At 35.9% G+C, this 25,136-nt stretch overlaps 1 protein-coding gene across 5 annotated transcripts in view; it reads right to left on the bottom strand.

The window, feature by feature from the left end:
• Positions 1–25,136, bottom strand: part of TRPM3 (transient receptor potential cation channel subfamily M member 3) — a 305,059-nt gene that overhangs the window by 130,586 nt on the left and 149,337 nt on the right. For all 5 annotated transcript variants that reach the window (XM_086867037.1, XM_086867036.1, XM_023944693.2 and 2 more), the window contains 2 exons: positions 7,938–8,017; positions 7,087–7,291 (listed from right to left, as the gene is read on the bottom strand). In XM_086867037.1, coding sequence (XP_086723163.1) covers positions 7,087–7,291; positions 7,938–8,017 — 285 coding nt within the window. The remainder of the gene's footprint in view (positions 1–7,086; positions 7,292–7,937; positions 8,018–25,136) is intronic.

Below are 25,136 nucleotides of genomic sequence, written 5' to 3'. Positions count from 1 at the left end.
TCTGATTGAATCAAGGGCTGAAGAGCAACTTCAGCAGTCCTTCCCTTGATGGGCTGTCAGCACAGACATTAGGTGTGTATACCTTTGCCTTCAGCCTGAGGAATAACTAGTCCTAATTTGTTCATTGTAACATGCCAGGTAGTATAGTAGCCATACATATTATGTAATCATTTAGTCCCTTTTCGACACATCTAATCAGTATTTCCTGGCAAAACTTGTTCTTTTTAGCAATACCATATGATAATAAAGGGGATTCCCTACTAGTTGAATAAGAAATGAGGACTCAATAGTTTTCCAGAGGGAACTGCTAATAGGATTTTTTTGCAAAAATGGGTTGTTGCAGAGTAAACATCTACTGTTAGCATTTCTGGAAGCAGAAGCCTGTTTACACAATCAGTTGGGAGGACAGAGACAGCCTGGAAGCTGAGCAAGAACTGGGGAATGTACATTTCCTCCAGTGCATCTGTAATGTTCTCTGCAGCAGCCAGGCAAACTCACAACAGCTACTGGACAGAAAAAACACAGTATTAATGTCTGTCAAGTTCATTAATACAGATGAACTGCCTCCTCGGTACCTACTCAGTCAATTTTCAGTGTGCAATAAAATCTTGTATGAAATCCTCATCCCACTGACTAGACTAAGACATTAATAGCTTTAAAATTGGGATTTGAGGGTTGTCAAAGTTTTAACAGGAGGAGGTACAAGAAGAAGGACCCTTATTCCCTTTTTTATGTCTTAAGGGAGATCTGAGGCTGTAAAGGGCAACTGGAGACATTCACAGACAACATCCTTCGCAGGGCCAACATGAAAGCTCTGCTGGTCAAACAATGAAGCCTTTGGTTTGGAATCACGGGTACTTTACCCTACTTTTTGGTGAAGACAGGCTGCAAGTCTTAAGAAGATAATTAAGGTGAATTCACACTGGCAATGACCATACAAATATGTTGAAAGAATGCCATTGCATCATCTGGGATGATATTAAGGTGAAGGCACAAATAGCATCAGATGTGTATTATCTAATCTGAACAGTGATTACTTTGTTCTTGTTTTTTTGATTCTTCAGCTTTTTTTTAAATACCTCAGAATGTGTGATTTCACACATTCAGGGTCCCTACCTTCTTAAGTCTATGTATTACTCTTACACATGAAGACCTCTGAATACCAATAAATAAAAATCTACGAAGTGAAGAAGGAAGTATTTTCTTGCATTTATTTGAAATGTAGATGACTTGTACTGGAAGCAACTGCTTGCTTTTTATAGTGCAGGCAAACCCCCTCTATACTTAGGATAATTTTACTTTACGAAGTGGAAATCCAAGGAAAATAAATATCTAACCTTTTTTCATGTAAATTAAAATTTAAATCAAATGAGATAAGATTTACTGGTTTAGAAGTTTTTGGCAATGATGCCAAACATGATTTTTCTTTTGTGTATAACATTCCATTTTTATGACAATTTGTATAACTTTTGCTCTTACAGAGGCAATTTTTAGTTTAGCATACTTGAATTTACTCTTTTGCCATTACTTAATATGTTAGCCAGTAACTAAAAGATAATTATTTTGTCATATTTTTAAAAGTTTACATTAAATTATAAATCACACCTTTAAGTCCACTTTTGCCTGTAACAAAAATTCATGTCTTCCAATATTGTAATTGAGTATTTAGCCCTATTAGTTTTTACTTAGAATGTTAATGAGTATTTCTGCTGTTCCTGAATTCTCTTGCTATAGCCTCTGGAGGCAGATACAACATTTGAATCTCAGCCAAACCACTGTGCTATCGTGCTATGAAATTCCATGCATGGTGTATCTGCCAGCTGCAGAAACCATCACTTCTAATGGGAAATGATTTAGCCCTTTCTTTATGGGAGAAGTATATGGATAGGATGCAAGAATTCAGTTTTTATGTATCAGCAAAGCAGGAAAGTTAGGAAGCAAAAGTACAATTCTGAATCACAAAATCCACAGGCTGACCTGACTGTCAACAGCATGGAATGTGAAAGGACAAAGCATCAAGCTCAAGCTGTAGTGCCCATTTCATCCCTAGACTAGCACAGAGGTTGTCAGTAAGAATGCATGTGCTGCCAATTGTTGCTTCACATTTTTGTCAAGTGTTCTCTAAAACAAACCTATGCCCAGCATCTGTCAAACAGCCAGACACTTCCAGGTTTGACTCCAGTGCCTTAGAGCAAAGGCCAAAGTTTCTGAGGAACAGAATTGCTACTCTTTACTTAAGCACAGCTGTCTCATTGAAGTACTTGGTGAATGATTGCAGATGTGAATGTCAGTGATTAATTAAAGAGACTCAGAAATTTGTTGTATTTCTGAAAGTAAATCTATTCAGATAACATTTGTGATCTGCATTCTAACATTGCTCCTGTGTTTCTTTTCAGTCACTTAAGTTTCACTACAAATACATCTTCGATTTAACGACTGGCTGCCTCAAAGTGTGGTCCTCAACAAAAAAAATGAAAATAAACAACTACAACAAAAATTAGATGTAATTCTCACGGAATTCAGCAAAAAAACTGCTCTTAGACTGAAACCAGATTGGTTCTGCATAAGTTATTTCTTCTTAACACCTCAAGGCCTAATCCACGTTCCACTAAACAATCAGTGAAAGGACCTGTTGATTTAAATGGGCTTTGGATACAGGTTTTTCTGTGTTATTTCCCCTTTTCTTTCATGTTGAACACCATATTTTAAATTCCGTAAATTTTTTTTAAGAATTAATTTACTATAACAGAAACAACGTTTCCTGCCTTTTCATGGTTTATGTAAGTTACAGGATTATCTTTTTTTTCCCTCTCAAAAACCCTGATGACTTTTGGCATACTTTTCATGAAGTTTTTATAAAACTCAATGTATTTCAAGCGAAGAAAAATACCTTCTTCTGTGTCTGACTTCAAAATACCCTTAATAAAGTTTTAAGGATCTGAATATTAGCAACTATGTCTAAGTAATTGTTAATGTTCATTGGAATTCTACTGATGTTCTTTCATGTTTCTGTGAACCATAAGAAAAGTTAAGCAGATAAAACCAAAGCAAACTTCCTTTCTTTTGTAGCTGAAAACTTATTTTAGTATTTTGCTCTGCATATGAAATGTATCATTGAAATACATTCAGTGAGGAGGAATCTGTTTAACTCACCAAAGGCTTTTCAAACAGTCATCTTCCATTTAACCCTGAAAACCTATCATGAAAGAAATTTTCATGCTGCAAAGAGCAATCCTTCAAAGAAGTTTATAGACAATCCAGGCCCACCAATTAATGAGAGAATATTAAGGCTGTGTGTGTGTAAAGGCAGGTAGCGTATTAAAAAAATGGGTTCAGTTTGCCCACAAGTGCAGTGGGAAATTCATTACAGCAAGATTGTCTTAATTGGTACACTGATGAAAAGAATATTTTTCAAATTTTTCAGAATATTGCTCTTAATTGGAATAGAATCACTGACATTAGTTTGATAATTGCCTTCTGACTTAAAAAAATGCCAGTATAAACTTAGATAAGCATTGCTTCTTAAACTGCAAAGAGCCAACTAATGAAGGAGATCATAATTTATTAGTTTTCCTGAATTTTTATCAATTTTATTTGCAAAACCTATTAATAAAATTTATATATATTCACATACCTCTCATCTTTTTACAGTTAAATTTGAAAATCTGCTATAAAAACAAAATAAATGCAGACAAGCAAAATTGTTAATTGTGTTTCTTACATATTAATGGGATGAGTCACTTGTAAAGAAAATATAAGATTGACAGAGATCTAAATGCCACAGTCTCATTGCAGGATCATCTGTGGTTGCATGAAATTGGAGGAAAGGTCTTTCTAGTAACTGATCTCGTTAACCAGTGTTACCTGATCTCTGCTATGTGCCTCTATATGATTTCCTGCACAAATTGTTGAGCTGCTCACATTACTGATTTAAGGAGGATAGTGCAGCTGCACTGAAGACACTTTAACAACTCCATGGCATTAGCAAAAGTCCTGCTCTTTGGGAATTTTTGCTCCATGTGGTTGTGGAAATGAAATTAATGCTCCAGTCAGTTCTATTGACAATATGTAAACCTACATCTTTGCTGTTTTTTCCAAATCCGTGCGTTCTGTTATAATTTCAGAATAATTGTAATTTCCACAGCTAAAGGTCTGTTTGTTGCTGTCTGGTGGCAACTGATATAATATTGTATCATGAAAAGTATAATTATACTTACTATATATTTTGTATTAAAATCTAGTTCTGTTACTTCCAATGGAGAAAATAATTATCTGTCAGTTTTGCATGCACTAATCTGTTCAATTAATTGACTCCTGGTTTGCCAGTTTTAAATCTAAGGTTATTGTTCCTATTAAAAAACCCCACCTAATTCTTTGTACTCCAATTCAGAAAAAAATTAACATTTTTGCTTTTAGCACAGACCAAGAAAATGTGTTTCCCTTGCTTAGTAATTTTCATGTGTAGGCATCCATTTCAGGAAGTAAAAGAAGGAATAGGTGGAAAAATTAATGCCAATTTTTTCCCCTGAGGTTTTCCTTGATTTGTCAGCTTGCTAAATCTTGCTACTTTGTAAGGTTATTTTATTAGCCAACAGGCACAATATAAACCTACCGTAAGTGCCAGCAAAAAACAGCTTGCATGCTACAGTGTTATTTGTTAGCCAGTACCTAGAAAATCACTAACACATTTTTAGAAAGGAACAAATTTATCATGATTTTCCCTCTTTATCTTTCTTCCTTTATCCACATTGATCAGCTTCTCTGCATTTGAGTTTGAGAATGAACAGTTGAACAAGAATATTTCCAAGAGCTACTATGTACTTGCTCTTTTTTTTTTTTTTAAGCTTTATATTATAAATATAATGTCTCTTTTTCCCTCCTTTGCTGAAAAGTTTGGTGGATTCCTTTGACTGAGAAAATTCCTGGCTTCCACAGAAAGCTTTAGATTTGTTAAGTTTTATTTATTACAGGAAAATCCTAGTACCCAGAAATGCAAAGGCAGGAGTTCAATTTTCTAATTTTAATTTTCTATTAATAAAACAGCAACAACTGTTGCAAGTTAGGCAACTTTTTCACTATAGTCTACCCTAAGATAATGTTTGGGTCTGGAAATATGAAAACAAGGACATCTTCATGCTGCTTTCTGTCACAAAACACATTATAACAAAGTTCTTTAATCTGCTTCCATTTAAATGGTTATGCAAGCCTCCTTATTTGTGTTTTGGTTTTATGTCAGGTATTCTTCTCACTGGTGGTAAGCAAGCACAAAACCCATTCAAGAGATATTTCCTGAATTGTTTAATTTGAAGCACTTTTCCCACTAGTGGAATAATCAAATTTCTGGAGATTTTATGGATTTTTTTTAATGAATGCAGAGTTTGTTTTATTCCCATATTTTGGGTGGGGTTTAATGATTATAGATAGATAGCATGTGCAACTCCTTGATTCTAGTCTGACAAAATAAATCTGGAGAGTTTCCAGCAATGTCACAATTTATCCCTAAGTTTTAACTTGTTATTTAGTTTTCTGAGAGTTTAATTCCCTTTTTCCATGCTCTTTTTTTTCTTTTTTCTAAATTGTTCATGGTTTCATTCCTGTCTGCACTCTGTGACAGAGTGAGCACCGGGTGTGACTGTGTTTTTCTTTCATTTCAGCTGACTTTGAGTTTTATCTCCACAGTTTCACTTCAGTTGTACATTGAGCACACAGCATGAATCTTAGAGCATGTCCTGTCTCCTTCGGCACTGTGCCAGGACATCAGAATCCCAGCAAAGATGAGAAATCCTCTACAAGAGCTGGTGCCTACAGCTTCCCTAAAACCTTCATCATTTCTTGGCTCTCCAAGACTACTTTTGTCTGGGCAGGGCTGCTCATTGCTTTATAACAATCTTCAAGGACATCACTGAAAAAGCTCTGGTGGTTATCCCTTCTCATAAAACTTATTCAATGCAAAGAATCCATATATGGTTAATAACATTCATTACTGTATCTTTGGACCTCTGGCCTTGCAAATTTTTAGGTGATTGGTTATCAATTCAACATACGATGTCTGTGAGAGTATCTCAGAGAAATTACCTAATTTTCTGCTTCTTGGTGCAGCAGTGCTTTCTGATTTCTATGAAAAGAAGCCACCCACCTGCACAAACAGAATCATCCACTTGAGCAGTCACTCCAACTCCAGCCCCTCTGTACATGTCTGAGGAGAATATTTTGCCCTTGCTAGCATAGTACCTGATATTTTCACTGTCTGATCTCTGCTCTTTATGACAGACCTGAGACACCTGTTGGGAAGAACTAATGCACAGAAAACAGTACTGGATTGCTGGGCAGGTTATTTTGCAGAGTGCCCAGGGGTTCAGCTTCTGCCCCCACTGCCAAAGCAGTGCATTGGCCATGAAGTGCTAGCCACATACTCCTCTGTCCTTCCCAAAGATCCAGGTTCTGCAGTTTAGATAGAGTCAGAGAGATTGTTCCTTTCATGTAATATTACATAGGAGAAACACATGCATGGGTTAGTGGGTATGCTGGAAAGATTTCTCCAAGTTAGTGGAGCAAAGCCTCCAGATCAGTGCACTTTGGTATCTCTCCACAGGGAAGGAGTAACTTCTTGCTCGAGGGGTTTCCTAGTTCCTAGATTAGACACTTCCTGGGGCCTCTTATTTCACTGAAATATTAACCATAAATCTAACTGGTCTGTCTTCTGATACATGTCTGGAGGAATATTAAAGGGAATTTGGTATGTTTAAAATTTGTCATCTTTGCAGACACAGCCAGCAATGGGAAATCATAGCTGAATTCAAAAATTATTCAGAAAAAGAGGGATGAGAAGCCACTGGAATAAAATGAAGACAGCAGTACATTAATGTGTGTTCAGCCTTCATAAAGGTAGCTCCTCTTACACTGCCCTCCAGCTTTTACAGTTAATTTTGGTCACCCGCTCCTTGGCACATGACACATAAAAACATACATTCCGGTCGTACACTCAACAATACTTTAGCATGAAGTTAAGAAAGAACGTCGTTCATCCTTTGTGAACGCTTACTTTTAGCTAGCAGCATTATTTATCTAAGAGAAAAGCGTGGTTACCATGGCTTTATTGGAGTGGCCTCCTCCTTGGAACTCAATGGTTCCAAAAGCGTCCGTCGGGCTGAGCTGGGTGTGCTTGCTGATGGACCACTTCTCCGACTGGATGTCATTGCGAGTAAGCCTGGTTTCATTTTTCTCGTTCTGAGTCACGGAGGCGCTCGGAGGCTGTCCAATGTGTTGGCCTGTTAGACGCCCACAGCAACACCTATGACATTAGGCAAAGGGAAAGCAAGAGTCACGTGTGTGCATAAACCGAACAGGGAAACAAACTACAAAAGGAACCCAACCCCTTTTCAGCTCTGCTGATTCCTTTCCTGAAGCCTTTCTGTGTGGAAGGAACACAGTACATATATTACCCGCTTTTTCCTGCGTCTTGTTTACTTTAGACTCTCCTGTATTTCAAAAAAATATCATGCTTTGTTCTAAATAGATACGAAATGAAATTAAAGAACATCTTCTCTTTTCTTCAAGTAACATCAGGACAGGCAATCAGCTTTTGTACGGATTACCACAAATTTTAAATTGCTAGTTTAATGCTTCTATTTGCTTTTGACAGTGTCGTGTGTCCAATTTAGGTGACTACTCAGTGCACTGAATATTGAGCTAAGAAGATAAGGAAATTAAACACAGATGCTGACCCACCCTTGATTTATCTTTTTTCTTACAAAATAAGTTTTGAAATGTAAACAAATAGTTCCCTTAGGAATCCATCACTCCAGATATAATTCAACCACCTTCTGAACAAATAAGTTTACAAAATATTTATATCTATTGTATGCATATATATATAGAGAGAGAGAGACTTATTTTTTAACCAACTTTCACAATTCATACAAGTAACATGCAATTACCTATGGGGGTCTTTGGTGCTGGGTATGATGTGAACACATTCTCTCTTGTAAAACGCTCTTTCTATCCATGATTTCTGTGCCTAAAAAAGAGAAAGGAAATGCCTTGATCTCTGTTTGCTTATTGTATACAACTTACAGTGCAACTGTAGAAAAACTTCAAAGAGAAGAGAAAATTTCACTGACCCTTCAGATAAGCAGTGCATATTTTGCAGAGGGCAAACATTCCCTTAGAAGCATGGTTCCCTTCTACACCTAAGCACCCAACACAAGCTTTTAATATTCTTTTCTTATTCACTAGCCAGATGACTTTGATGCTGTTACCTTTATTCTCACAACAGAGGAAGAAATCTCTGAAGAAGAATTAACTCAAACTGTAAACCTTTCTGCACAGCAGAAGAAACACTACAGCGATTCATTAAAAACACCACTGTTTCCATGTCAGTGATACAACTAAGCCAGCTCTAATTTAAAAAAAACCTACAGACAAACCAACCAAATTACCCAAAACATTTTTACACAAGCACTGAGAGTGCTATTAATCACAGACACAGAAACTACAGTTTCTATGTGGATATCTTAATTTTAAAATAAATAAATAAAATAATTAAAAAAATCTGTTTCTGAAACAAGGCACAAAATATTTTAACATGTTGAATCAGATGATTGGCAGTTAGCCTCTAAAATAGTTCACTGGAGCTATGGTTGTTCATAACACTCAAGGTCTTCCACCACATATCCACAGTAAAGCAGGAAATTTCCTGCAGCATAGTCTTAATTGTCAGATACACAAGAAGTCTTTTTAAACAGAGAGATGGGTAGGAAAGGAAAAGGGAAAAGAGAAGAACAAACACAAAAGAAGAAAGGAGAGAATTTCAGAGTTCTGAAATATTTTTAATTATCTAGGAAATCTCACTCCATATAATGAGAGTTCTGGCAAGCTCTCTAAAACATTCTAACACGTAGAATTTTATTATTTCATTTACTATGAAGAGTTGAAGTTTTCCTTTGAAAATTCATTTGAAACAGCTTAACTTAATATATTTAAACAATAAAACTACCCACTTAGCTTCACAGCATAAACAGAACCATAAACTATGAACTATGAAAAATTATATGAGAATTCAAACAATTTAAAGGAAATACTAGCATTTTACCTCTATGAAAGGAGAACTTTTGAAATTGCCTATGTAACATAACCTCACTAACTGATGTTATTTTTTCCTATGCAAGGATATATAACTAATACCTATGTGTTACTTTTACTAACTAATGTTACATCACTATCTAATGTTACCTTTTTGTCAATTCAATCTATGTCCTGTTTTCCATGTTTAAAACCACAACCCTCTGCTTCTGAAACATGTGAAAATCACTTAGAATTAAAGAAATTTCTTGGAGTTGGTGAATGCCACCAGCACAAAATACAAAATAACAAGAATTTCTAGCTTAATCTACTACATACCAGTCCCAGTATATAGAATTTATTATTTTGCTTTTTACAGAGAAAATAATTCCTTGCTGGCTCTGGTGGTTATTGGTGCTCTTCAGCAATATTTTATTTTTGGTCTTCTTGCATTTTTATTTGAAAAATCTGCTAGACTTCATATTTTGTAGGAATAGCAGATATCTCGAATCACTTTTATTATAAGAAAAAAAAAAAAGGTCTATTAAAACCATTAAATAAAACTGTATTTGTATGGTCTTTCTCACAGTAGCAAACAGAAGGTTAATGTGTTATAGAAGGCTGGGCAAGATTTGTTTTGTTTAAACGAAGTACAGTTAGAGAGAAATTCTGAAAGATAAAAAAGTTTTACATCACCTAAGAGAGATTACCTTGAGATTTTATTTAACTTCTAAATATCCTTTATTAAATATATTATTATTTTCATACTTTTCTGCAAACTATTAACTGTAGTGAATTTCCTAGCTACATAGAACTAACGTGTCTTTTTTAAAGGTGGGCACTAGCTAAATTTATCTCAAGTTCCAGTACAAAAATGTGCCATAACATGTACTTCATGGAAATATTTTCTTTGGGTATAAAAGCAAGCTTTCAAAACCCAAGAAACTCCTATTTAAAATTTGTGTTCCTACTCTTCCTCATATTGTCTTTGCAAGTTGAAAAGAAACACATCTACATGAAAAAAACCAATTAATAACAAAACTAATAATTTTTCATTTGAATTTTTGTCATATTTCTTCACAGGTAATATTGCAAAAATAATAGTCAGGTTTAAAATCTCCTTAATTCATATCAGGACAAGATGCTTTCCAGCTTTTAGGTCTCAAACAATATAGCATCCTACCCGGCAGAGTTGTGATGACAAAATATGTGATTTACTAATGTCATAATTCCTTGTCCTTCCAAATTTGAAAGAAAGCATCTGGTTGCACTACCTCATGCCAGTTATCTTTCTGCAACACATATAATTTGCAATGAACTGTAAAGTTTAGAGATATAATAAATAATGCTACTTGCTGTAGAGTCTCCGTAACAGAATAACTTCAGGAAATCAACGAATCAATGAATAATTATATTCATAACTAAACTGTTTGCATGGAACTCTTGCTTATAATGCAAATTAATAAAGTAATAAAAAGTTTAGAAGACTATGGCAAAGTATTTTCAAGACTAGTAGAGCAAGAAGAAGCTTATCTTCTCTTTCTTTTATTTCATAAATACTCTTTCAGTAGTGGTTAATGAGACAATTTAAAGTCCACAGTGAATTCATAAAGTACACGCCATATTTGAATTTAGTTTATTCACAGCTTAACTCTCTGGCCAAGTCCCTCTCTTTATTAACCTCACTGCAAAATCCCACCAAGAACATTTTCTTTCTCTCTTTTCTTTACCTGAAGTCCTGGTTTAAGGACAAACTTGTATCAGACGTGGGGTTTCAGGCTGTCCCGGAGCAAATCCTGCTGCCCACGTTTCGCCGCCACGGCCGCTCATTGCGAACAACAAGTTTGTGACTGCACAAGGTGCAGCCATGCGAGAGCCAGCAGAGCCCTTGCACCCATTAGCTGCTTGGAATGTGCTGCTGGGGGATTAGCCTTGTTAAGGGTCCAGTGGGCACTCACCCATGGCCCCAGCACCACTTGGTTTGAACATCTAATCTGATGCCAAAAGAAAAACAAATCCCTTGAGGGCTTGGATTTAACTGGCACAAGCCTTGATGGGCTTTTTGTCTCCTCTGTTCTTTGCCCCTGAGAAAGCAAGCTGGTCAAAGTGTGATAAGAGGCTCTGAATTCTTAAGTTTAACTCAGGAAAACCAATCCATCAAAAGAAACACTGTACTAAGCTGGAAAGAGCTTGAGAACACAGGTGAAACTGTTAAGCTCCAAAGAATGAAAGCAGTGTGTTTATTGGGCAACTGTGAAAAATCTATACACAGTTGAAAAATATTGCAAATAATCAACAATGGCATTTTTCCAAAGAAATTGGGGTTTTGTCACTTTTTCCCACCACTATTGCTGTACTGTAGTGCATATAAATTTTCATAAACACAAACCTTTGTCTTTCAGAGACAAGCAGCTGCATTGTTTTCATCGTAATTAACAGCCAGTAACTTTAACCAAAACTTGAATATTTGCAAATATTTGGGGTCTACTTCTTTACTGTTCTCTATTGATATGAACACGTTGCTCATATGAAGGCTATTCTTGATGAACAACCTTTTCATATGAACAACACCTTAATATTTATTTTAGTACCTAGCAATAACATAGATTTAGTTACTTACTTCAAGAGTTTTCAACACATACTCTTAACCCCCACCACCATGTTTCCATTAGCTCCTCTCTACTCCCACATATGCATCCCTATATATACATCCCTTCCTTTCCTTATCATTAAGGGTGCATCTAATGTGTGAAAAATATTCTGTCCACCCTTGTTATTGATGAATACACAAGCACTGAACAGTTCTGCACGTACATCAGCTCTGATGGGCCAAGAATGGGCAAGGCAGAGAATATGCATGAACTTTTAAACTTATTACGCCATCACATATGTGGAGAAGCTGGCTAATCCATGAGATTGCTTTTGTCTCTTGGTTCCCTAAGTTTTTGTGTAAAATACAGAAATGTATTTTATAAACATTAATGTATATACTAAGAATGTACATACACATACTCTCTATGTGTGTACACATACACACACACACACACATACACACACACATATTCTTTTCCAGCAAACCTGTGACCTGTGAGGTTTCTGAAACAGAGATTGCGTGCTTATCTTGTCAGATCTCTTAAACACAGGATCAGACCAAAGATGGTCTATGGAGAAGGACAAAGGTGAAGTTGCAGCCAGGAAAGCAGCTAGTAAACAATTCAGTGAGGTAAAGAATATGATGGGGAGTCAGCAGGTAAAGACAGCTTGCTTTTTTAACACTAGGGAATTTGGTTTGGTTGAGAGGGTGGAGAAAAAGGTGAAGAAAGGAAAGATCTCATCACTGAGATAACTGGTTAAAAATCTTAACTGACTTTGAAGTGAAACTTCAGTATTTGAACCTGACAAAATTATGGCGATTGATTCTGGATTCAGGTTTCAGTGTACACAGTAACATGGGGCAAAAGCCACGTCTCTTGTCTTAAGAAATCCACAAAGGAAACAATGGTTATATTAATTCCCATATGTCACCCAGTGGCACTAGGATTCTTTTATAGGTAGGGACTTTGGAGTTGGCATATACAACTCATGATACAGGTAACTACAACTGACTTTGCTCATTTAAAGGTGCATTAACTTAGTACTCTGTGGCAATGAAACCAACAGTGCCATATACATATTTCTATTTTTTGAAGAGTAATAAAGAGCCAGTATACAGAGACAGTTGTTTTTTTCAATGTGGTACAGCTGCAAAATAGTGCTTTCAGAGGTGGATGCTGCCCATTTTGTGACAAAAATACACATATTCTTTAAATCTTCCACTCAGCTCACTGTTTATGAAACAAAGTATTCGAACAACAATTAGCATGAACTCAGTTATGGTTGCTCATGGGAGGTGAGGGTGAATATTTAAAGACAGGTTTCACTGGGGAAGGAGAGGTGTTTAAAGCCTTTCTCTGCTTTGCAGGGGGACAGAACAGCTGAACAGGCAGTGGAGTATTACTGAAACAAATTACAGTGAAGATTTAGAGGAGCATATGGTGATGGAGCAGCGTCAGTGCTATTGCAAACTGATGTCACTAGTATTCCTTAACCAAATGGGAACATTTACAAATTCCACTGCCTCTGAATAACTCTGTATCTGTAAACTTCTATATCTATATTAGTACAAAGGAAGGCAATGTTTCAGTTTAACCTTATTAGAAGGTGTGCTTGGGACAAATTTCTAAGCCTCACTTCAACACTATGCAATTATAAGCACTATAAGCACTTTTACATCACTCTTGAAGCATTAGGAATTTACCCGTCTGAAAATTAAGTCAGGAATCATTAGGCTGTCCCAAAAGATTTCATTTTCTAACAGAAATTTCTTCCTAGTAGCATCTTAGAGGCTGGCAATCTGACATCTACCCACTAGAGCTGTACTCTAGTATGTTTTGTTCTTTTTCCAACAGGCTTCTCAAGCACTTTATCATCAGAGCTGTTACAAAAACAATGCTGAATTGTCTTGAAAATCAAGTTGTATTCAGTATAGAATAAGAGGGCATAGAATACAGTAATTTATTGTTACAGTATGTTACAGAAATGATATCCTAGCACTGTTTACCAGATGTACTTTTTATACTCTACTTAGAAGAAATAGAGTAATTTAAAAATAATTAGGAGCTTTTCATTCAATGGTTAATGACTTTAGTAATTATATCTGACATTTTTCTTACTGCAAGGACACAAAAGAAAATACTATGTCTCTGCTAATGCTACTGTGGAAATGTGCATTTATGCTTTATACAGACATTATCTGGAACAAGCATATGCCATTATAATCCATGCCATTGACAAATTAACTGAAAGCTTAACAGATATTTTAAAAAGAACTAGGGGGAAGGATTAGATCCAAAATTGGTGTAGACATCCATGTTCCTACAGACCTCCTTAATTTCTGTAGAAGTGTAAGAGGAAAATTTTAAAGAAAATGTCATAAAAATGAAGGATATATTATAAAGAACAGTTTCAATAAGTGTTTTCTTTTCATGAGTTTTAGCATATGAATGGAAGAATGAAGCTTATCAACTTCATTCATGAGGTTTCTTTAGATACATATTTATGATTTCAGCAAAATTGCTGTGAGTTTAAAGTTATTTAAATTAGTAAATAAACCCTTTCTAGCAAGAAAGCTTACAAGATCAGATGATGGGTTCATCTAGACCTCTGTTTGATCTCTTGCAGTATCATAAATGAGGGGCTATTAAAAAAAAAAAAAGCAGCTGTAAAAAAGGGAAAACACATCAAATATGTATAATCCTCTCCCCTAAGAGTTTCTCAGCTAACAATTATTTTCTGCTCATGGACTTCCTGTAGAGCTGTGATTTCTACATACTCTGTAACCCTTCATGGGGTTTCTCCTACCAACTTGCCTTGTTGATTTCTTGCAAGCTTTCAGCATCTTTACATCTTTCTCCTTGCTGCAGGGGGAAACACTTCCTTCTGTTTGCTTTGAATGTGACTCCTCACACATTGCTGAGAGGCAGTGAACAAACACCCAGTTCCCATCTGTCCTCTTCATACCAGTCATGGTTTTCAAAATACCCACCAAAGTATTTTTTTTCTCCCAGATTAACTATTAATCAAGTATCTCCCCTCACAGAAACCATTTATTACCTTTTATCATCCGTACTGCCCCTCTCCAAACCTTTTTCGAATTGATTCTTCCTTCTGGGAAGAATCAGAGGATTCTCCTCCTTCTGGGAGGAATCAGAACTGTGCACCAATGGTGGCCTGCCTACAGGTTGATATTCTGGCAAGGGGGCATCCAGTAGTTTGGTGCCCATTTCTTGCCTAATAACTCCCATAAAAGATTGATTTTATTTTCTTGACCATCACAACTAAGCACTGTGGTATACTTTCACAGAAGTATCTAGCCAAACCCCAATACTTCCCTTAAGTGTAGTAAAGAATTTACAATATTAATGGTGAGGAACTGCTATAAACATCAAGCTGTTTTAATCAAATCTTTATTACAGAGCAGTAATAATAAAAAGTTCTTATTTATGTCAAATGCAGCTTCAAAATAATAATAAAAAAATATATCATACAAGTCTGTAGCTGCAAATACATGACTAGTAAACCAAAACACACGGGAAATGTTGTTCTGCCACTCAGACCTGGTAGATTATTTATCTTATAAACTAAAAAGTTTGTTTCTGGATTCTAAAGGAGTATAATATTATTCCTAACTCTTCAAACTAGGGAAAGAAAATACCTTCTGCATTATCAAGGTGTCATACTGTCTAATAAAAACTGTGAGGTTAAAATGCAGTAGTTATGCACTGAATCTAATTCTTGCCTGAACTCTACCCCATAAATGTATGACAGCTATAACATTGTCTTCTCTTTCGTTAGATACAGATGGTTTTGTTAGCCAATGCGTGGGCGCTGAGCTGATGAAGGAATTAAAATTAAATTGTACATAGCTGCATGAAAGGACCTGAATGAATGAGGATGTTCCAGATGTTCTCCAAGCCTAACATTCAGCTGGACCAATTTTATGTCCCTGTTCACATTCCTTCTTATCTAACATGCCTGTAGTTACTCCGAAGTCCCTCTTGAGCCCCTTGAACAACGCAGTCCCTCAGGCATCCTTTGTCATAAGGCTTTAGTTGAGGCCATGGTTCCACCACCTCCAGCCTCCCAAGGCACATCCTGCCAGATGTCCTCAGACTGAGGTAAAGCTTCAACCACATCTCAAAGATATTCCTGTAACTACCTTCGTGTCATATTCATCAGGGTGTGCAGACTGTTCTGGAAGCCTCCTGGATCATTCTGCCCTTTTTATAAGGCAAAACATGAGTACTAAATTGCACAAATCCTGCAGAGATGCATCTATGTAATTTTCTGTCCTATAACCTGGGTTTCTTATTTTTCTTTTCCCACTGCTTCAAACATCAGATTTTACTGAATTCTTCCCTCTCAAATAAGAAAGACATGTTTTAGGCATGTGTCAAACCCCTTGTATCACTTAGATTTTGATGGCATTGACAAAAGTACTTTTAATGCTAGCTTCTTTATATATGTTCTTTTCAAGAGATGGTGGACATATTCTGAATTAAGTCATAATATTTCTCCCTCATTTGCTGTTGAAATTGCATTATAAAGAGCAGCTCCAAAATTTGCTTCAGATGTCATTTTTTATTATCCTTTGTGACCTTTGATTTCAGTGATATTTGAACTGAAAATAAATGACTTTAGCTGACTCTTAAATATTACAGGGAAAAGTTTAACAAAATATGCCAGTGATTTATCGCTTGAAACAAAACTAAGTAAAATCTTAGCAAGTCTTAATACTGTTGTCAGTTCTAGGGAAAACATTTATGGCACATTATCAAAATATGACTTCTACTCAAACAGCTGTCTTTCACCAAACAGGATGTTGAATGGAGGAAGTAGAGACAAGTTTTTAGGTTTGAGAGTTTACATCCAAATCACAGCTATTACTCTGACATTAGCACAAAGTGTAAATGGAAAAGCATTCAGAAATATGATACTTAAGGAGAAGTAAATGCTTTATTTTCAATTTTGTTTTCTGTACCTACTCACATATGGTCAGGACAAAAAGAGCAGATGCACCTCAGGAAGAAGGCAGAAGCATCACTGAACAGGAGAAGAGGGAACAGCCCTCCAGCCTCTGCATTGCTCCTGCAGCCAGGGATACAGCAGCTCTTTCCCCAGAAACCTCATTCTGGAAGGTGTGGATCCTTCCACACAACTGCTTGAGCAGCTGTTCCTCTCCTTCCACTTCAAACCTTCCTTCTTTGCCTCGTCTCACACAGTGTGAAGGAAAATAGCAGAGAATGTCCTGAGCTGCTTGATAGAACTGCTGCCATGCAACCCTTAGTGACCTTTGATTTTGGTCAGGAGTAAGGCAGAAACAAAAAAAAAAAGAAATGATTTATTAAAAATATCTTGTTGCCAGTTGCATTAGCAAACACACAGCAAATCTCTCATAAACCTTGTTTTTGAGAAATGAAACTTGTTCCCTGCAGTAAGTTACATTTCTTTTAGAAAAACTCCCATGAAGTTTGGCATTACAGTATTCTATTTCCTCGTGATTTTGGCATTATAGTATTTCAGAATTACTATAATCTAGGCTTAGCTGTATAGTTAGCATTTTTTCCCCTGTTAAGTCCCAGAGAGTGTTAATATTTGATTTTCCTGAAAAATATCATCCAAGTTTCAATTGTCCACCTAATGCAATGCTTTAGTTCAGGAATAAACAAACAAGCAAACAAACAAATAAATAAGAAGAACACAACAAAACTATCCCCTAATGATTAAATTCCTGATTTAATCAGGAATATAGTAATAACATATAAAAATATATATATTTTTCTCATAAAAAGACAATTTCATTGTATTGTCTACAGCAAATTTACACAGCTGTGAACTATGCTGTGAAAACACCTAGAGAATACGAGCATTTCTGAAGCAATGAGAGTGAATGATCAATTTGTAACACTGTCAGATAAAGCCTGGTTCAGCTGTTATGAACAGTGTGAGAAACTGCTTCTATGCATTTTGCTTATGCTTTACACACAATGATATTGTGAGGGAAGTTGCATCATTGTGTGATGATACTAGCAACATATTTAAAATACCATTCTTCAGCAAACCTGAAACACTTAGACCATGTAGAGCTAGAAAAAAACCCTGTATCTCTGACCAGATGTTTATAGCATTATGTATGTCAATAGTTTTTCAAAACAAGGTTTAGATTAGATATTGTTTTGTAACCTACATTGCTGTGTCCATGTAAAAATTACTCTTATAAAAACTAATGGCATATCTATGTTTTTTTGATCATAATCAGCCCATAAGAATTCTGTGTCATGCACATACCTGTCAGGGTCAAGACACAAAGAATGACTTTTTTTATTTTATGTCAAGGAGTTTTCCTTATCTTTCTAGTATTTCTCAGTTAGAATAATAACTACACAAGAGAACTTGCAGGCCTTTGTCTACAACACTAAAATGTTTTTTATCCAGGTTGATGCTCTAGTGCTGATGATTGCTCCTTTGCTCCTCTTGGCAATGCAACTTTGCTTTTTCCTTCTCTTTTTCATCAGTCTGACTCCACTTCAAATGAAAAACAAAGACCTCTGTAACTACTGCTGTCAACTCTTCTCCCTCTCAGATGAAAGCAGACAGACTACCTGATCCAAGAGCCCTATAACATTCTGAAACCAGGAAAATTTCTGAGAGATAGAATTAAAAAGTACATAAATCTATTCACATTTTGAACCAAATTTTACATAAGCACAAGATGCAAGGTATTTTTTGCCATATAGTTTCATCCACAAAATAATTATTTGTGGTTTTCCTTGCAGACTGTGCAATTTCACATGTTGTTCATCAGGAAGTTCACATGCACTACTTTAATTGACAAAGGAAGTAAAATCTTATAAGTTACATTCAGTGCAAGTTATTCCAAATGTTCTATGACTCAGGTATGACTGTAAAAGCACACCCACTTTTCTAAGATGCATTAGTCTTATCAATTTTTTTTTTCTTTCTGTACATATAAATCCATTATTCCTGTTTTCTTCCAATTTTTAGTTCTCACCGTGTAGCTTAAACAAAAGTAAACACATATTATTCTTTAATAATGAAGTGGCAATCACCAAGTAAGAATTCATATAAGTTTCATGACTTTTCTCCAGGGTAAAATTAAAAGGAAAATATTATCCTTGAGACATAAATTCTTATTAAATCACAGATTAAGAAAAGAAGAAAGTAATGGGAAATATAAATTACATAGGTATTTTTCATGTTTCTTGCTTGAACTGAACAGATCTTGCCTTAAAAGGAATGTTGCAAAAAGAATTAGCTAGTATTTCTGTTTCAGTAAATTTGAAACTTAGTTAAATCTGCAGAATTCCATAAGGAGAAAACATTATATAAACTCTCAGGCAGGATTTTAATACTAAGAAATAATATTTAATTTTAATAGTAAGAGATTATTTTGAAGGTGATCTATATAAAAATTTAATCATATTAACCATGCTGTTTATCAACACATAATTAGGACTGGCATAATAGATAATAGCAAATATTTTAGTGGATTTTCCATTCTGTTTTAATTTTTAGAATGAAGTCTGTTTGATGTTTGAAAGGTTTACTGAGAGGCTTTCTTTCAGCTTGTTCTGGCTTTGATTTAACAAGACTCTTAAGATAGTCCTACAGTTTCATGTTTAATCCTTGAATTAATATTAGGATTAGAATTTTATAGTGAACCTGGGTGGGCCTCATTAAACCTCAAACCCTGCAAAATCTTGCTTTTGGGCAACCCACAGCTTCATGTCTTTGGAAAATTTGAAGGACTGGAGCCTAACAATGAGGAGAACAAGCCCCATGCTGTCACATTGCTACCATAGTTCCCTGTGCTTTCAGCCACCACAGGTAATTATTTGTCCTAGCTTTGTTGACCAGCTGCCAGAAATGATATCAACAAAGAAACCCCATTCTTCCTTGGCATGTAATATTTCTTACATGCAAAAACTCCTGCAACTGTTATCTATATATATATATATATATATGCATAAGCACAAAACACAGCTGGGGTGGAAGATCCCCAGTGCACCAACATAGATATTATTTTGGAAGAATAAACAGCAGTAGTAAGAAGGAAGTAGTAAGAAGTAACTTAGTTTAGAAGTAAACAGCAAGCATGAACACTCTTGTTGGAGCCTTGGAAAAGGACTCCGAGTCAAAGACAAAAATGTTGTAAATGTTCATCATCCAATATCCCCATTCTGTGGGACTGAGCTCCATTTTTTCTTTCTCCATATAATTTTGAAATGAATAGTCATGGTAAAGGCTATTGATAGATGATACAACCTGAAGTGAATTAAGATTACTTTTGTACCATTGCAGGAAACAACTTGGAAAACCACTGTGAAGGCATTTGAACATGAAGACAGGAAGAAGAAACTGTCTCCACTTTTTGGTAGATCTCATCTTCTGCTTTTTTCCTCTAAAAACCAGTAAAATATTTTCATGTGAATAGACAGATTTTGTGGAACAACTTAATATGAAGTATTGGAAATATTTTCTACGCACTAGTCAGTCCATCTTCTGTCTCCCTCAGAAAAGCCAAATGACTTCATTAAACCATTCTTGACCTCAGTGCAAGCTATGGGCCCAAGAAAATGGGCATTGGTATGGCTTGAGAGTCAGCTGGTCAGTCTAGGTAGCCACAGCCCACTCTTCCTACTTGGAAAGGGATGCAAGAGAAAGAGAGCTTAGATGATCTGAGGTGGCTTAGATCATGTAGTGTAAAATGCTAACACCACTAGCATGGGCATTACAACTTCCACCCTGTCACACCATGAAAGTTGGCAGAGGTTGATGAAAGGTTAGACAAGACTGCCAAAATTGCCATTATGCTCATTCACTGATAACAGAGTTGGATTTTAAATTCCCAGACACAAAACGACTGATATGAAATCTTATAATAGGCAATTCATTTTTTAGTTTTTTTTAGAAGTTGTTTCACTGAGGTGTTTGGGTTTTTTTGGTTTTGTTTGTGGGTGTGTTTTGTTTTGTTTTTTACTTTTCTATTCTGTGACTCTGAGATTTGCAGCGACAGAAATCAGAACTCAAGCATGTCTGAAGAACCTTATTCCTTGAGATGGAAACACATTGGAAAGCAAGGTGGTATGGCCTTTCTTTAAATTACTACCAATCAAGTATTGTCTGTTAAAAGACAATGCAGTGCTTATAGTAATAAACCTGAACTCTACAAGGTTATTCAATACTATATACCCAAATACATGTGACTGAGGATGTAAATCCCTGCTGCTCTCCAGTGCTCTGTGCCAGATGCAGCTTGCAATGTTCTAGAGGATTCTGGAAGAAATGAAACATGTAGTTTGTGGTTAACTAGAGTATCTTATTTTAAAGAATTTTCATAGTACAGATAAGGAGAAACAACAATTAAGAAGCAGGTCCTATTATTTGCAAAGTTGTATGATGGGGGTCATTCCAAGGAGGGCATATGAGCAGTTTTCAATTCCTTTCTTGTTTTGACTTGACTTTGAAATAAAGACTTTAATGTAATACTTTTTTTGGGGTTTTTTTTGGTTTTTTTTACTATGCTGAATACTAAAAATCAAGTGACCAGGAAGAAAACAACACAAACACTTTTTACTTTAAAAAGGCTTGAGGAATTTCTCCTTTTTTTTTTTCCTTTTTTTTTTTTTCCTTTTTTTTGTTTTTTTTTGTTTTGTTTGTTTTTTTTTTTTTTTTTTGTTTTTTTGTTTAAATCTCCTAGAATTTGATTACACAGCACATTCCAGCTATCTGCCTCAGCAGGCCCCTGTATCAGGACTTTCTGATTACTACTTATGCATTGTTTCAAAAGGAACCCTTGAAGGATTTCATTTAATAGAGATTAGTACCTTTATTAAACAGGGGTTAATTCAAGACTCCAAGTTCTGCTAAAAGTTGTCCAGTACAGCAGATTAGTTGCTTTAATTTGTGCTCTCTCACACAAGAAAATAACATTGAGTGAAATAAATACCTTTTCCATTGGGCTGCTAAGTGACATTATTATAGGGCTTTTACCTTATGTACTTTAAGCTGTCAGTTTTCTAATTTAGAGAGGTACCTCTGGTTCAGAAACTTACAAACTAAGTTGATTCTAAAAACCCTCGCTTAGACTGGTTTAACTTTTTAAAAGAATAAATTAAGACCACCATTAAGAACTCCTTATTAAATGTATGACCAAAACCTGTCAGTTTCCTCTTTCTGATCCAAAGAGGAAAAAAAAAATCAGAAAAAAGATGTGGAACATTTATTATTTTTATTTTAAGTCTGATTGTTTCCCTAGGTTTCCCTGTGAATATCTTTTTTATGTGACAATATTTTTTTCAGTTGAGCAGCAATATTAAGAGAGATTACAAAAGCTTATGGAATGTTAGTAACTCACTAAAGAATATTAGTGACTCACTCAAGACCAATTTATTAAAAGATTATTTAGACAATTTTAGATTCTAAATGAAGTTTTCTGCTTGTTGAAGATGTCTACCTGTTGACATCTCAAGGAATGATAACTTAAAATTTCATTAAATGTAGTAGGTCATATTAATTTTAATGCACTATCTGTACACTGGAAATTCTTGTATAAAGGAAAAAAAACCTAATTCTTAGTAAGATTTGGAAATGAGGACCAAATAAATAAACTCACCAAAAGCAGCTGTATCAAAAACACCTGTAAAAAACAAATCTACTTCTACGAGAGTTGTGATAGCAAAGCAGCTCCTATTTTTGCCAAGCAGAATTCCTGCTGAGCTCCAAGGAGCAGTGAGGAAAGGCTCAGCTCAGGGCTGCACAGGGATAGCTCTGGTTTCTGCCTAGCACAGAGCCCTGGCCAGGTGTGCAGGGAGGTAAGAGGCTGCTGTGTCCCACAGGTGCAGCCTGCAGCACCACCCTGGCTGCAGCACTCCCAGGAGCTGCTAAGAGCGACACATGCTCAGTACCAGCTTCAAAGAAAGAAAACAGTAAATATGCTTAACCAGCTACTATTGCTGTTGACAACCTCTGTGATCTTCACCATGTTCAAAATACCTCCAAATAAGTAAACTTGTTACAGCAAGATCAGTTTCCAAGTTTAGAAGTTCATACTCTCAGAACAGTTTCCAACTTCATAAATGAGACCCTTCACACCAAGTAACCCTGGAAGTAGTAACAAAAAGGTAGAAATGGTCGATATTTTACACTTTTTTAGACAGATATGAGAGAGGAAAGAAATACTGTAGTAGAGATGACTTCAGTGGATTTCAGAGGGAAATTAAGGAGGACCCAGATTTTAGTTTAATCTTTTGAAAAACATTAGGCGAGAATTACATTTGGCCGAACTTTACTACTACGTCTGACAGGCAAAGCCATGGCAATCAGCTGTATGACCTCCCCGAAATGTAGAGACAAATTTGGCTCTGGACTTCTCTGCTTTTATGTCAATACTAGAAATACATTATATATCAGACTTCATTTATTGCATTTAGTGCTTTCTAATGTCACTCCCCCGGGCCTTGCCAGGCAGCACTTGTGGATTAAAGTGTAATTAACAGCTTAATCTGTCTGCTACTTCATCTCCAGAAGAGGGACTGCAACAGGAGATACAACGGCTAAAAACGAGTGCATCTTATCCAGTGTATGGAATTTACAGATTCACAGAATGAATGAGGCTCAAATCATCTGCTTGAAAAGTCTGCACAAGTGAAGAAGTGACAGGTCAAACCAGACTGGCTAGGATATGAAGGGAAGCCAGATTTCTTAGCAATCCAAGGGACTGTACTGCATCACAACCAAGAGTGTTACTCTCTTTTTCTCTTTTATGTTTCTGCAACAATTTTAAACCTTTCTGAAAGAAAAATAAAATAATACAAACCCTTAATCTCTGAGGATTTAAAGTGCACTTGTCAGTTCATAATTATGCACAGAGAAAACAGAACTCATTGACAATTTGTTAAGGCTGCAGCTGCAAGGGCCCATATCTCTGCATTAGGAGAGGCACATCAGACCAGCAACCCTAAATCAACAGTGGGTTCTGAGTGGGTTTGAGTGGGCACTATCTGATCAAATCAGGCAGTGAAGGAAGGAGATCTGAGGGAGGAGCATAGGTGGCCTGGGTTTTCTCTGCTCCTCCAGCCGGCGGAGACACTGGGAGCTGGTTGTGGGGATGATGCTGGGGAAGGTGGCCAATTTCTATTTCTATGAATTGGAAACTTCTCATTACAACCACAAATCTGACACAGAGCTGATACAGATATCCTATTCTCTGTGCTCACACTTGAATGTTACTAGAGGGAAAATCACTCATCTGCAGTAAGCATCCGCACTATGCAACGTCTTGCAAGCCTCCCATTCTTTGGAATTACTAACCTGAATGTTTTAATTTTCAAAGACTTTTAGCAAAGAAAATGTGCAAGATTAAACTCAGTAATTCAGCATCATGGTGAATTAGATTTTGGTGTAGTACATTTTGAAGCAGACATTTAAGATCCACCTCTAAAAGCTGAGTCCTTCACCGAAAGGAAGAAATCTAAATGGTTCCCGGTGAAAGTTCCCCATGGATTCTCCCAAGTGTCAGTATTTTATAGTTGTCCATGCCTGCAAAATGCTCAGGTTAAGGAAGAATCAGAAGTCTGCATTTATGAAAATCACACTGCAAATCCTCAGAAGGTTTCACAAGGTCTGCTTGTAGAAAATGCTCATCTCTGTGTTATTTTCTAATGAAATTCCTTGATCAGCACAGGAATTTTATGTGTCTGTTTGCATTAAAATGCAGTTTTTGAGAGCCTGAATGCTGCTGGACAATTTGCTTGTCCAAATAAAGGGTATGGAAAATGCCAACTGTGATACTGAAAAGTGCTTCACAGTATTCTTTGGTTTATTCTTACTTTACAGCACCTATAGCTGCATTCTATAAGTTGTGATTATTTTGTCTATATCATAGAAAATAAAAATGTTAAGATTTTTTATAGGGAAAAATCTCACAGGAGTTCACAACACAGAATAAAAAATGAAAGGATGTCACAGGAGTTGAAAACTAACATAATCTATCTTAAGTTTCTGAATATTTTATTCATATTGTTATTACTTCATTTCCCCTACAGCTTCCTCATAATTGTCTCAGGCCTCAAATATTGTGGGAAAGTATAGAGAAACAAAGAAAAGAGGATATTTTACAAAGATATGTGCCCAACAGACTTGTTATTTTGTAATATACATTTGCAATGAGAACAATTTTTTCTCACTTTAGCTTTTTGATGGTACCTTGACATTTTTTACCAGAAAGCACATATTGTAATACTAATATTTTAGCTAACAGACCTGAAGCCACCAAACCAAGCATTTTTGGAGACCACCATCAAGCAGACTTTCCCTGTAACAACAACGTGGGAAAGGCCTAGTTCTATTAATAGAGAACATGTTTTGATTATAGTAAGTTTCCAATACCTGAAAAAAAGACACATCAGTACACATGCCAGAGGGATCTTCCAGAGTAAAAACTGTTTATCTCAAAG

This window comes from Cyanistes caeruleus, chromosome Z, assembly GCF_971803275.1.
Source record: "Cyanistes caeruleus chromosome Z, bCyaCae1.hap1.1, whole genome shotgun sequence".
Taxonomy (NCBI): Eukaryota; Metazoa; Chordata; class Aves; order Passeriformes; family Paridae; genus Cyanistes; species Cyanistes caeruleus.
Note: the sequence above shows the minus strand (reverse complement) of the source record. Positions and strands in the feature narration are given on the sequence as shown.